At 40.5% G+C, this 15,400-nt stretch overlaps 1 protein-coding gene across 1 annotated transcript in view; it reads left to right on the forward strand.

The window, feature by feature from the left end:
* tsnare1 (T-SNARE Domain Containing 1) overlaps positions 1-15,400 on the forward strand; it is a 275,364-nt gene that overhangs the window by 90,577 nt on the left and 169,387 nt on the right. The window contains exons 11-13 of the mRNA XM_072395073.1: positions 12,071-12,161; positions 12,268-12,342; positions 12,502-12,558. Of these exons, the coding sequence (XP_072251174.1) occupies positions 12,071-12,161; positions 12,268-12,342; positions 12,502-12,558 (223 nt within the window). The remainder of the gene's footprint in view (positions 1-12,070; positions 12,162-12,267; positions 12,343-12,501; positions 12,559-15,400) is intronic.

Consider the following 15,400-nt stretch of genomic DNA (forward strand, 5'->3'; position numbering starts at 1 on the left):
TGGTACCACCACGTCACACACAGTGGGATATTTTGTAGAAAGAACTGGAATAATGTCCAAGTTTCTTGTAAATGAGAACAGAAAAGGGTTTCCCACAAAAATGCAGTGTATTTCAAACTCCAGAGAATGAAGGTGATGTATTTACTTCATGTTAAAATGTTTACAAAGTTGTGGATAGATTTTGATTTTTACCTCTGAGAACAAAGTGCAGCAGTGACTCCAACACCTGTACCCGACTTTCAGACTGTATGGGTCGAGGGATACCCCGTATGTTAACCTGTTGGCTCTAAGTTTTTGATCTGTGAGCAAGTTCAGTGTGTGACATAATCAGCTAAGTTGTTGGCAGGAACAAAAATAACACCCCAGCGCATTAGTGGTGGTTTCTGAAAATTTCAGCCACACTTCTCCCTCTGCTACATTTCAGCTTTACAAAATATCCTAGAGATGAATGTCTGTCTGTGATTACCATAAAGTCATTTTTTTATCGATTACTTTCATGTGAATATGAAATTGCTCTATCACTAGAAACAAATTCTGCTGGTAATTTTATGAAATAATTTAGCCTGTACTGTATATTTATGTAATGCAGAAGCACTACTTTATTCTAAACGAGACACTCTAAGAGCAAGTTCTGAGAAGCAATAACCAAACTTTAACTGTCCAAAACTAACATTTGATCTGTAAGCCAACCTCCCTGTTAAACAGCTCATTTAGCTTGCATCAAGGTTGGACAGAACCAATAAAAGTTTACCAATTGTTGTCAACACAGCACAGGTTTAAACTACATGTGGTAAGCACAGTTGCATTAGGTCTTAATTTCACACATGATCTTCTTTTTAGACTAATTCATTGTTAGGTTGGACCTAGTAATAAGTTGTCTTGGCTTTTTATGGAAAAGTACTTTGTTGCTCATTCACACATGACACTGACATGTTTAGTTTTCAGAGGACCGACTAAAGTAGTGCATTTGTGAAATAAGTCATACAGTTCTTTTTTGTTACTTTTGTCAGTTATGACTTTTACAAATGTTCTGCATCCGAATCAATGAGAGGTCAGTTCAAAGTAACTCCAGTTTGAATATTTAAACTTCAGAGCCCAGTGTAAGTCATGCTCTGCTACTTGAAGTCGTAACATTACGATCACAGTCTGAGAACATAGCCCCCACTATCACCACCTCCAGAGTACAGCCTCCTCAATCCCTGACACCTTCCCCTGCTGCTCCCAAACTCCTCAGTTTGCCACCAGAGCCAACCAGAACTCAAATGAATACCAAACATCAAGCTTGCTGGAGAAACACACCACAGAGGTGACTGATTGAAATCCACAGTGTGAGCAGCTCAAAGTTTTTTGCGTGCTGTTTTTAGCTCCCAGGCTTTCTAGGGGAAGATTGATTAGCAGATGTGTCACTCTACAGGGATACTTCAGAGGTCCTCCTGGGGTTCTCTGAAGTGGGCGAAATATGATTGTTTAAGACTGTGTATGGTGTGGGCTTCCACTGACTCATGGATAATCCATCAGAGATAATAAGCACGGAAGCACAGGTCAGACTTTATTTTTACATTCTAACTGAAGGTTTTAAGGGATTCCCTTAACTTGCTAAAGTAAACTTAGTTTATCTTGTGACAATTTAATCTTTTCAATATATGAGACAATATGTGAGACTGTAAAATAGATGTCAAAAATTGGTTTATTTAGGAAAGGCAGAGTTAGGATACCAGGAAGCTTGGAAAGGATCCAGGGTCTGGGTCGGCGGGGAAGGAGGCTCCGAGTCCGGGTGCTTGATCTGTGTGGTGTGGGTCTCGTATCCAGGGGATTCTGTGCAGGTGCTCGTGAGGTGGAGCTCGGAGGTGGGCTGCTGGCTCATTCAGTGGAAGGCTGGGCTGAAAAACTGATGTCAGTCTGGGCGCTAGAGCAGGCATATATTTCACACTGAAGAGAAGCAATCATCTCGCACAGGAGCACAGGAGAGAGCAGGCTACGAATGGTGTGAGAGCGCTCCTCCAAGCCGGCCCGCCCAGCCTGAAACAAAGAAAGAAAACCAGCCAGCACCCAGGACCAATAGAAATATATAAATAAATAAATGAAAAAATCATAATCACCACATATAGCTTGTTCACATTGTTTTTATTTTGGATTTGACTTCAACCCTTCTCATCGCTGTTAGCTCCACACCCTTTTTGTGTTTACTTAATTACTCCCCTGCTCTATTCACATACACACACACACACACCTGTTTGTTGTCAGTTATCACATACCTGATTTGTATATTTCCTAATTTTATGTCCTGGTACTTCTTCTTTTTGATACATGACGTGGTCCAGCATTTGTTTTTCTGTTTTGTGAGTCTTGTGTATGAAAATAGTTGATTCCCGTTTCCTTGTTGTAATCTCATCTTGGGAGTTCTCCCTTGCCTGACTTTATGGATTTTTGTCTTGTTTGTGGACTTTTCATTTGCCTTCTCGTGTGTTTTGTCTGCCTCACTTACTGCCAACCCATGCATGAATTCCCATTAATAAACATTGTGTTTGGAATTTTCCTGTCAATGCCCTTCATTTGGGTCCCCAACCTCAAAAACAGCAAAAATAAAGGGCAAAAAACAACACTAACTTAACAGTAGATCAGTGTTACAGAGTGCAGAATTGTTGTTTAACACATACAATGCTCTTAGTCAATCTAAAGTCTTACTGAAGCTTAAACCTTATTGGTTGAAAATAGGTACAATAATAATATCTTTAAACGTTAAATTGCAAAACAAAAAGGTGACAATTAAAAAGGTTCACGATTACAATTCTTCCTGAGTGGGCATTGAACATACACTATATTGCCAAAAGTATTCACTAACCCATCCAAATGATTAAATTCAGGTGTTCCAAGCCCCTAGACATGCAGACTGCTTCTACAAACATCTGTGAAAGAATGGGTCGCTCTCAGAGTTCAATGAATTCCAGCATGGCACCGTGATAGGATGCCACCTGTGCAACAAGTCCAGTCGTGAAATACTAAATATTTCACAGTCAATTGTCAGTGGTATTATAACAAAGTGGAAGCGATTGGGTTCGACAGCAACTCAGCCACAGAGTGGTGAGCCACGTAAAATGACAGAGAGGGGTCAGTGGATGCTGAGGTGCATAGTACGCAGAGGTCACCAACTTTCTGCAGAGTCAATGGCCACAGACCTCCAAACTTCATGTGGTCTTCAGATTAGCTCAAGAACAGTGCATAGAGAGCTTCATGGAATGGGTTTCCATGGCCGAGCAGCTTCATGCCAGCCATACATCACCAAGTGCAATGCAAAGCGTTGGATGTAGTGGTGTAAAGCACACCGCCACTGGACTCTAGAGCAGTGGAGACGCGTTCTCTGCAGTGACGTATCACGAGTCTGGGTTTGGCGGTTTCCAGGGGAACGGTACTTGTCTGACTGCATTGTGCCAAGTGTTAAGTTTGGTTGAGGGGGGATTATGGTGTGGGGTTGTTCTTCAGGAGCTGGGCTTGGCCCCTTAGTTCCAGTTAAAGGAACTATGAATGCTTCAGCATACCAAGATATTTTGGACCACTTCATGCTCCCAACTCTGTGGAAACAGTTTGGGGATGGCCCCTTCCTGTTCCACATGACTGCGCACCAGTGCACAAAACAAGGTCCATAAAGATATGGATGAGCAGTTTGGTGTGGAAGAACCTGACTGGCCTGCACAGAGTCCTGACCTCAACCCGATAGGACACCTTACTAAACACACTACTAAACCCTGTGGAAAGCTTGCCCAGAAGTGTTGAAGCTGTTATCGCTGCAAAGGGTGGGTTGACATCATATTAAACCCTAAGGTTTAAGAATGGGATGTCACTTAAGTTCATATGCGTGTAAAGGCAGATGAATGAATACTTTTGGCAATATAGTGTATGTAGGCAATTTTAGAATAATTCAATGACCATCAAGGTGTCACCAAAGGATTCTCAATTGATAAACTCTAATTGATGATCCCACATTTTAAAGGACAAGTACCAATTACAGATGTTTGACTTAAGTGGACTGTATATAGTATACTATACAGTTTTTTATTTTTACTACTATTTCATGTCATTTTTGCAATTTCTGAAAACGCTGTTTCAAAGTACTTGTAAAAATGTTGTGGATTTTTTTTTTACTTTTCACTCACGATGTTTCAAAAACCAAAGTGTCCACATGCTTCTCATTGTGTGTTCTGTGTTACACTCATACTGAATTAATTTGTTATTCCTCCAAGGCCCTTATGCAGAGTGCCAGCCATACACTGTGCACTCCACTGCTTTACTTCAGTGAGTAACATGATGGAGTAAAGCTGGCTGTGCTTTCAAAATAATCTTCTACATGTCTCTGGCTTCTTTATTGCTAAATGATGATGCATCAGGTTCAGGCTTTGGACTTGTAAATCTTTCTGTTGTCTGTGTGTAAGTGTAAGTGTGTTCAAATACTCATATTTTAGTTCAAATGTGAGCTATACTATCAGAATTTAAGGAAAAAGTGGAGCCAAATGCAAATAACAGGTAAGAGCATGGCAGATGTAGAAACTGAGAACATTTAACAAACTTCACCAGATAGTGCAGAGCAGGGAATCCAAAAACAGTCCAAACTGAAATAAAAAAATTACTAAAAAACTGGTGAAAATATGATCCAAACAGCTGATGAAACAGGAAGTAACTGGGAGGAAAAATCACAGGGAATGAGACAACACACGATGATCTAGAAAAGAGAAAATGAAAAACGAGGATATGTACAGATGGAGGGATGAGGGGGTTGGCAAACAGGCGGGGCAATTATCAATGGAACTAGATGTTAGAAAATCAAAGTCAGGGAACCAGGCAGGCAGAACCGATGAGGCTGATGCCGGCAGGCAAGACTAGCAAGACGGCCAGATGTCTGGAGACGAAGGGGCAGGGACCTCTCTGGTTGATAGCCAGGTGGATGTCCAGGCAGGCGACCAGATGTCAGGTGGAGCAGGATCCCCAAGGAAGCAGGAACAAGGACTAACAGAGAAGCGCCTACCCGGGCTCCCTCAGATACAGATGCGGGAACTGACAGAGGAGGTCCCGCTCCGGCCTCCTGCGTAACAGAAGTAGAAAGAGACAGAGGAGCATCCTGCTGCGGGACCCCCTCTGGAACAGGAGCAGAGAAGGAAGTATCCTGTGCTGGGTGATGCAGGCTATGGCTCTGATGGTGCAGAAGAGGCGAGATCAAGTCACTTGGAGCCTCGCCTCCTTCTGGAATGCTATTCAGATGGCTGTGCCAGGGCCAGCTCCTGCTGAGATCTAAGGAGCTGGTCTAGCTCTGTCTTGGCCACCACCCAACAGAAATACTTGATGAGAGTGATCATCTCTCCTCATGTGTCAGCCTTGTGTTATGCAACATCTTGTGAAGTGTCTTTTCTAAGATAGTAACTTGGGGGGAAGCATCATGGGTCCCTTGTAGGCTGAAAGAGGGGTGTCTAACTGGAGCTTTTTAGAAACTGCCATGCCAGACCGCACAGAGACAGGAGAGACAGGCAGCGAGGAGAGCTGCCTGGCTTGGCTTCCTCTTCCAGCTCTACCACTCTTGGAGACAAGAAGAGACACGCACAGCCAGAAACTCTCCTGCCAACCTAAGTGTCACTCAGGGTCCAGAAGGCTCAGCCACACAGTCACAGAAGGCTTTAACAGACTCGTGTATATAACCTAGAATTCCTGGTTCACAGGGTCTCGGTCTGGTGGGGCCTGATGACTGTGAACAGAATAGTCTGCAGGGTTCTGTTTTAGCCAGATTGTTCTGTCAGGATTCATGGAAAAAGTGGACCCAAATGCTGACAGCAAGAAGGAGCATCAGTATGTAGAAACTATGGACATTTAATAAACTTAAACACAAGATACCGCAGAGCAAGGAATCCAAAAAATAGTCCAAACTGAAGTCAATAAAAAAACCTGGTAAATATAATCCAAACAGCTGATGAAACAGGAACTAACCAGAAGGAAAAGTCACAGAGAATGAAACAACACACAGTGATCTGGCAAAGAGAAAAAAAAAGGAAAACCCAAAACTGTGACATGTACTATATGAGCAGAATGCATCATGTGGTATATATTTCGGACTCGCTGATCATATCGAGAAGCAGTATACCAGTATGTGAAGTACTTAGCAAAAGATAAGTTAGCAGTGTAAGAAAATGTTTACTTTTTATGTACACAATGTACCCATCTTTGGAATATTCAATTCATATTTTATTCATTTCATAGTAAATGAACTTAAGCATTTACATATGAATATATACTGACATTATCAATGTAAAACTGGATTCTTGTAAAGCATTCCAACCTGATTAGACTATAAGAGTAAAACTTCACTAACAGACATTTCTGTTGTGACTTTTTTCCGCTGGACATCCAATTTCATTATTTCCTTTAGGAAAACATTCAATTCTAGCCACAAAATTAACTTCAGCCCATCTTGTCTCTTTACCCTTGCTCTGCACAGATATGGTGAATGATGTTTTTTGATAATTTCCTTTTCAACTGTGACATTTGGTTTGTGTCATGCACCTCCTGGACACAGTGCACTATGGTCTGATCTTAGCACCCCCTGCCACTAGTTTAATGAAGATCAATATTTGAGTAGCTGCAGCAGAGGCGCGTTTGTGTAGTAGCCCATCTCTGCGGGGCAGCACAATATAGTGTCAACTCTGGAAGATCGTGGGGTGGGGGAGGCGAAGTTGTTTGTGACCCTGAGATGACCTGACAGTATAGAAATTTAATAACAGTCTTAACCTAGCCTTCCAGCGGACTTGCAGTAGAGTTATGAATATGGCTGTAGCCTCAACCTTTCACCTCAGTGGGGCTTTCCAAAAAAAATCTAGGAAGAGCACAAAGGATTTGGCTGTCACACATCCGATTTCAGTTAATACTCAGTCACTGCACTGGTCAAATATAATCCACACCATATACACGGGTATGAAGGCTGGCTCAGACTGATAAAATTGGACTTGAAATAAAAGTTTGAAAGGGAATCATGTTCCTTTCTGACTCTGTCTCTTCTATGCAGTGATGTTGACATTATTTTTTTATATTAAACTGCAATATTTTCTAAATTAGATTTTTAGGTAAACAAACCAGACTCCAGTTTATGCAGTTTGTAAGGTATGCAGGCCCAGAGCTTACATTTTTTAGTCTCTTCACCATGCAGAACCCCCATAATAATACAGAGCTGAGTATGGACCTCTGGAACATGGAACAGCAAAGAAGTTTTTATTACATGTAATGGGATATATTGCAATCTAGATAGTGTTTTCTATAAAGATAAATTTGACACCAGACATTACCAGAGTAAAGTCAAAAGAAGGTGCTGGTGGAAAGATGAATTCTAAATTTATTTAATAAATAAATAAAATCTGAATTTTACAAAAGTAGTTTTAGGTTATAGCCCTACAGTATATTAGACCACTACTGAAGTGCAAGCAGCTGCTCTAAGTGTAAGTCATAAAATTCGGTGAATAAAATACCGACACAGTGCAGATTACTAGCCAGCATTAACTGGATTAGTGAGACACAGAAGACAGCAGCTAAGGTAGTGTTCCAGGTGATCAGGATATTACCAAATGAAAATATGATGTACAGAGTTTAGTGGTCATGAGGACTGTCTAGAGTTTGTTTTATATTCTACAGGCTCTAATAGGAGACACACAAGTTTTAATAAGACACCCCAAGTGCATTGTCAGTTACCAGAGAGGGATTTAGGACGCAGATGCAGGGTCGTGGTTTCAAAAGAGATTTATTATAATAAACACAGGACAGATGACGGTACTGCAGGGCGCTCTCCCGCAGCGCAAACGAAAAGGGCTATAAAACGCCTAAACGCTCTCCTCTGTATCTACGAGGGAGGAGGAGCGCGGCTATGAAAATTAACAAACGTAAAATCTCTCCACAACGGGAGGAAAACCAAAAGCTATGAAAACTTAACAAAACAAAGTCACGCTCTCAAAATGAGGCGGATAAAACAAAGGCGTACTCTTTCAAAACAGAGGCTCTATCTGTTAGCCCAATTTTTTCATTGGAAGCCCAAGAACAAGCTGGAGAAATCGTTTATTAAAAAAGTATTTATTAGTGGTCACAAATAAAGTATATTGCAGCGCTGGTCTCGGAGTGCCAGAGCTCCCGCAGGAAATCCGTCAGGCCGAGCCCCGATATCCGGAAACATGTCATATTTATATTCAGCTTTATCTCACAGAAATTGTATTCACACTTGTCAGAGTATAATTGGCCAGTTTTTAGTGCCGTGATCAGGCCAGCTGCTGTCCTTGTTGTGTTCTTTGGATGTGATAAACAATGTGTGTGTGTGCTGTTTTTAGGCGTGGATCTAATGTACCAGACCTATCTACTCTACTAGAGATGTTTTGTCTGACCCAGCTGTTTGTCATTCTAAGGTCTTGGACCCTTTTAAGGTCATCGATTGTGCAGTATGAGCAAAGTGGAAAAGTACCAGCTAGGAACATAGGTTGTTTAGGAAAATACAGAATATGAATTTATAATGTCCAAGATCAAAGCCAATTATAACAATCAAACTTTAACTTTAACGCTCTCCTTTAACGGAGGCGACTATGACAAGAAAGAACGAAAAATCACTCCGTAAAAATGGAGGAAAAACAAAGGCTATGAAACTTACCGTTCAATAAATAGACTAAGGCTCTGGCTGTGGAATAAATTACAAAACAAGACGCACTACAGGAGAGTCGCTCACTGCAGGCTCGTGGAACGAGGGACAAGACAAGGAGAGTGGCTGGTAGTGTAGCTCGAAAAGAGACAACATACTGGCACAAGACAAGGGAAACGCAGACTATTTGAGCACACGAGGGACCAAGGGGATCAGGTGAAAACACTTGCGAATCAGGGAAGACAATCAGACGCTTGACACGGGAGGAAGGGCAAGTCACCTGAAACGAGAGGACAAAATTAGTGATTTTTCAAAATAAAACAGGAAATGACGAGACAAGACATGGAACGGAGAATAAACCGTGACATGCATGTAACACAGTTGTTGTTGTTGTTGTGATTTATTATAGGTTTCACACAACTAATGCATATTTTAACTTGTTTCTGATTACTACTTCCTTGCATTTGAATAGATCTGAGAAGATTTTGTGGACACAGTTTTTCAGTATCGGTTACAAAGTTAATTTTGTGACTTTCTGAGCACAAAGAAATGGTGCAATCCATTTGAACTCTGAAATCAGAATTTCTGAGTTCCCATTTGGAAAAATCAACTACAATGATCCCCAAAATTGGTTTGGACATTGCGGTCTACCCTCTGTAAGTCAACATGTTTAAGGTGTTTGTATGTGTACAGTTGAATCTACTGCTTTTAATTGATCAGTATTTGGTAAATCCGACTTGAAATGTTAACATAGTCAGCTTGGGTTGGATGTAATTCCTGTTTCTGACTTCTGACGCAAATGGAAGCCAGCTTTAGCCTACTGAATGAAATAAGTAGTTAAACTCAGGATGGTGAAGGAGAGGATGGGGCTGCACAATCGATCACTTAATCATGCAGAAAATAAAGATTAAATTTAATTCAATTCAAAATTTAATTCATTTTATTTATATAGCTCCAAATCACAACAAATGTCATCTCAAGGCACTTCAATGATACAGTCCAATTCAAGCCAATTGAAGTTAGATTCATTGTAATCATAATCCAATGAAATCCAATTAATTAGATTATAAATTATTCCAATTCATACATACAGAGCCAAATCAAAAACAATATCCTAGCTAAGGAAACCAACAGATTGCACCGAAACTTGTCTTCAGTCCAATCTCCCGTCCTGAGCGTGCCTGTGGCGACTGTGGAAAGGAACGACTCCCTTTTAACAGGAAGAAACCTCTGACAGAACCAGACTCAGGAAGGGTGGCCATCCGCCTCGACCAGCTGGGGTTTGAGAAGACAGAAAATATATAATTGGACAGTTCAGAATCAGCTCCAACTCAACTGTGAAAACTAGTAGGTCTTAGCACATTTACTGAAGTAAAAGATTCAATCTAAAAGTTCAGGCTATTGGAACACTTAAGGACTGATTATTGATCAAATTTTTCTTTCCCCACTGTGAAGTCAGAATCTTTGTCATAGCAAGTTTATCATCAACTCTGTTTGTCTTTCACTCTCATTGTCCAATTCCCTTTTGTTCCTGCTTTTGTTTTACTAAATGCCACAATGAATTATGGATCTTTTCCAACAATATTTGCTTTAGTAGTTTCTTTTCAAAGGCAATATTGAAACTAATTTTCATAACTATTTTTACATCTAGTTCAACTATAAGTAACATTTCTTCACAGTGACTAGTTTGGTCTTACATATGGATGGTTTGATCAACAACTTCATCCAATGTTTATATGGCCCAGATGAAGAAGAAAAACACCATCACAAGTTGATGTTTTTACTATTACTTTCAAATGGGTTTCTCCAATTTTTCCTTTGCTTGTTTGATTAATTTATTCTGAACCATCATCACTGTGGTGTTACCAAAGTTATGAAAGTTCAGCTTGACATAAAGGGCCTCAGGCAATGCTGGTCGTTCAACCATTGTTCATCCAAGTCTACAAAGGATTGATGCTGTGGTGACTAGTGTTTAGTGTTTCTTTTCTCTGTTATTTTGTTAAAAAAAGTACAGACTCATTCAGTTATAGCTTTTAGATCTGACCTTACAATTCAACACATGAAAATTTTATCATGTCATTCTTTAACAAAATCAAATGTTGAAGTCGTGTGTAAAAAAAGGAATTAAGAGGGTTAGCAGCAGCCATGTGCTGCTGATCATCATAATTGATCATCAGTCAGTGTGAGCAGCTCTATAAAAGCAGAAGTTCTGTCAGTTTGCTGCTCTGCAGCATTCAGGTGTGTGTTAACACGACAACAAGTAGAAAAGACATCAGCAATGAACTTAGAGAAGCAGCTGTGTTGCTGCCCATCAATCTGCGAAGGGTTATAAGGCCATTTCCAAACTATCTGGAGTCCATCATTCTACAGAGAGAAAGATTATTCACAAGTGGAAAACATTCAGGACAGCTGTCAATCTTCCCAGGAGTGGACGTCCCAGCAAGTTCACCCCAAGGTGAAAAAGCCCAGAGCTACATCTGAGACTCTACAGGCCTCAGTTAGCATGTTAAAGGTTAAAATTCATGACAGCACAATTAGAAAAAGACTGAACAAGGATGGCTTGGTTGGAAGGGCTGCAGGAGAAAGCCTCTTCTCTCTAAAAAGAACATGGCAGCACAGCTTAGGTTTGCAAAGCTGCATCTGAACAAAGCACAAGACTTCTGGAACAATGTCCTTTGGACAGACCAGAGCAAAGTGGAGATGTTTGGTCATAATGCACAGCAGCACGTTTGGAGGAAACCAAACACAGCATATCAGCACAAACACCTCATATCTGTCCATCTATCCGACAGCTAAAGTTGGGCTGAAACTGGCTCATCAACAGGACAAAGATCCCAAACACAGCAGCAGATCTACAGCAGAATGTGTGAAAAAGAAAAGAATCAAGGTGTTGCAATGGTCCAGTCAGAGTCCAGACCTCAGCCTGACTGAAATGCTGCGGTGGGACAACAATATAAAGGGTTAAGCTCAGTCCCTTCCATGATCCAGCAGCTTGTAGCAGCACTTTCAGCAGCAGTGAGCTGCAGTGATGGTTTCCTGTGGGACGTTATCAGTCTCTCTCATGGTTGTGGAAGAATCTTGGCCCACTCTTCTGTCCAGCGTTGCTTCAGCTCATTGAGGTTTGCAGCATTGGTTTAGGCACAGTTCCCCAAAGTACAATGCTTTTGCATATTTGGTTTAAGTTTCTTTTTTGTAAAATATCTGTGCTGTACAAACTATAAAGAACTTGAGGTAAGTTTGAGATATTATATACATAAATAGCCTGACTTTATTACCTATTGTCAAATTTAAGCTCTTGATTAATTTCGTATAATATTTGCAGACTGTATGTTTTTGGCAGCTATTATTTTATTTTATGCCTAGCCTAAATTATCTCTTTATCCCTCCATCCCTCCATCATTTGTCTTCCAACCTTTATTCCCCCAGACACTCCATTCAGCAGCAAACCAACAGTGTCATCACCAGTACAAGCCAACTCATCAAACAGCTCTCCGATATAATCAGCGGCTCTTCACGGGTATTTTATGCTTCCTTTCCTCCCCCTTTGACCATCATTTTGAAGAATAAACAGTGGATTAAATGGCATTTGAGCTAATCAAAGCTAATATTGTTTTGCTACACAGCAAGACCGTCTGCGCCTGACCAGACTAAAGACTGAATTTTCAGAGTCTGTGCAGCGCTATGGGGATCTTCAGAAGGTATAATAAATTCTTGTTCATAAAGGATAAATCAACAAAGCTGCTACACTAACAAAAGAATCATAGAAACTGAAAACACAGAGGCTGAATTGAAAAAAAAAAAGTTAATGATCAGAAAGAGTCCTCTTGACCCTGTCTCTTCATTTGCTCCTCTTTCAGAAAATTGCAGATCGCTCAAGAGCTTTGCTCCCTCCAGCACAGAAAGACCAGAAGAAGGTGAGCTGATGCAGAGAGTGAAAATCCTTTCTTTGTTTCACTGTCATTCATAAAAGAGCAGGATGATGAGATGGTGTTTCTCTCCTCATTGCGTCCTCACAAAGACTCCTTTGAAAGCCAGTCTAATATATTCAGCTGTGTTATACAGAAGGACTCCATTCATCACATCCAACTCATATGCATTAGAACATTTAAACATTTATAGCATTTAAAAGATTTGTTTCACAGTACCGTCTTTTTAGACAGGATTTCGAACATGTTTCAGGTGTCAACGGTCTCGCTTCTCTTTCACTTTGAATAGGGTGACATCTTGCATTGCCAAATTGAATTCTGGGTCCATTGTTGTAACTTTGGGTGGAACGTTGAGAGCAGCTCAAATTTTCAAGCAGCAGCAGAAGCACTGGCCAATCAAAATCGTTTGACTAATCATGATCTTCCACAATTCTAAACATTAGGCCTGGCCGTCTGCCTTTTAGTCTTAAAGCATTGCATCCGTGTGATTCTGCCTTAGAGTTGAACAATGGAGGCTGTACTCTGTAAATGGGTTTAACACGTGAAAGTCAATCCTCCCAATGGTCATAGCTGATGTAATTGGAAACAGAGCAAATTTATCAAGTTGAATCAGCTACACTCTAGGTCTGTGAAGAGGCATGGATGGAGTTTCTCTCAGCTCTGGTAGTTTACCTGTTAACTGTACAATATTCAACAAAAAAATCTTGACATTTACCATCAACCCAGTGTCACCAGAACTTGTAAAATGGTCCACATTTCTATAAGTGGTTGTTCAGTTTGTGATAATGTATACTTTCCTTGCCAGAACCACGTATTTTTGAACATCTAAGTCAAACCATGACATTTTAACCCCTAACAGTAAGCATTAAGGAGTGGAAGCAAAGTAGAAAATTGAGTAATCGACACGATACATCAGAGATAGCAAAAAGGGCTTTGAAAAAATAGCAAACAGGTCAGAAGTTGAACCTGCAATTTGTTTTTCACAAAAATCAATGTTGTCATGCTGCAAGCGGATTGGAAACACCATCTGTAGCATCGCAGGGACTGAGGGAAGAAAATGTGGAAACAATACAATTTTTGAAGCTTTCCTGTAAAAGTGATAGAAATTTTTCCACCAATTCTACAATTAGATCATATTGTTTGTGTGATACATCATAATATTTCGGTCACTGTACATTCGTTGGCTACTTTGGGAATTTCCTCACATGCACTTTACTTTCATAAACCTGACAAATATGTGTTAGTTTTATATGTTGTAGAAGGTTAAAGTTGGCAAACTGAATAAGCCCAAGCTCATGAACAGGCCATATTGATAAAAATAAAGAGAAAAAAAAACAGGCATCACTTAGTATTATTTGTCATTCAAAAGAAAGCCGTGTTAAACATGTCGATGTCGTCTTCTAGATAACTGCTAAGGGACAGCACCACAGCCTCTCACAACAATTGATTGCCACAGTTCCTCACAATTACAACCAAAAATCAACAAAAGTTGGGAAGGCATGGAAAAAGAAAAAGAAAAGTAAAACAAACAGAAATGTGGTGATCCTTATAGTTCAGTGCAGAAAGTACAAATCCAAGATATTTCATATTTTGTCTGATCATCTTCATTTCATTTGATAAAATACATCAAATTTTAAATTTCAGGTGTGCAACACAATCCCAAAAAAAAAATATTGTGACAGCAGGGATTCTACTCCATGACCTGATCCAAAAGCAGCATCTATGAAGGGCTGATCATCCTCATTTTGTCAATAAACTGAGTCAAAATCATTGAGCTGTTTTAAAACAATGTTCCTCAAAGAAAGATCAAATTACATTCCTCCACAATGCAGAATATCATTAAAGCTTTCAAGGAATCTGGAGGAGTTTCAGTGTATAAAAGAGAAGGGAGCAAGACTAAGCTAGACACCTGTGACCTCTGACCCCTCAGATGGCGCTGCATCAGAACCGTCATTCATCAACAGCTGATAGAAGCACATGGACAAGGGATTACTGTGGAAACCTTTGTCAAGCACTACAATACAGAGTTCCATTCACAAGCTTTACTGTGCAGAAAAGAAGCCTGATGTTAACCTCGTCCAGAGGCGGCGTCCACTTCTCTGGGCTCGGAGGCATCTGGGATGGACCGTCACGGTGGAAACGTGTGCTGTGGTCAGACCCATCAGTATTCCACATCTTTGTTGGAAGAAATGGAGCAAAGAGCAAAAGCAGCATCCAGCCTGCTGTCAGCAACCAGTCCCTGCAGCCAGGCTCTGTGATGGTATGGGGTTGGATCAGGGCCCTCGGCAAAGCTCATATCCACTTCTGTGATGGCAGCATTAATGCAGAAAAGTTCACTGAGATTTTACAGCAACATATGCTGCCTTCAAGGCCACATCTTTTCCAGGGACATCCATGCATTGTTCAAACCACATTCTGCACACCTCCAAAGGCAGGATTATTCCCTAGTAGAGCATGTTGAAGAACAAAAAAAAAAAAAAAAACCCACAATGACCCTGTGCACCAAACAAAAAGGATGGAACAAAATAAGACAAAACTTCCAACACTTGATACCTTCAATGACAGATCGTCTTAAGTTTTGAGAAGGAATGGCACCATAACATAGCAGTAAAAGCTTTACTGTATGAGGATGTTAATTTCTGATTCTTTTTTAAAGAATGCGTAAAGACACAATGAGACTTCTACCAGGACATTTTATCACCAACAAGCAGCAGGCTGAGGCAGAACAGATACGGTTGTTATCAGTTATTGTCACAGTTCATGTAGCCTATAAAGCACAGTGGGTGGCCACTGTCATTGCCTAAATGTTTATAGCCAAAATGTAACTCAT

The sequence above is a fragment of the Leuresthes tenuis genome, unplaced genomic scaffold (genome assembly GCF_036924035.1).
Source record: "Leuresthes tenuis unplaced genomic scaffold, fLeuTen1.0.hap1 SCAF_10, whole genome shotgun sequence".
Lineage (NCBI taxonomy): Eukaryota > Metazoa > Chordata > Actinopteri > Atheriniformes > Atherinopsidae > Leuresthes > Leuresthes tenuis.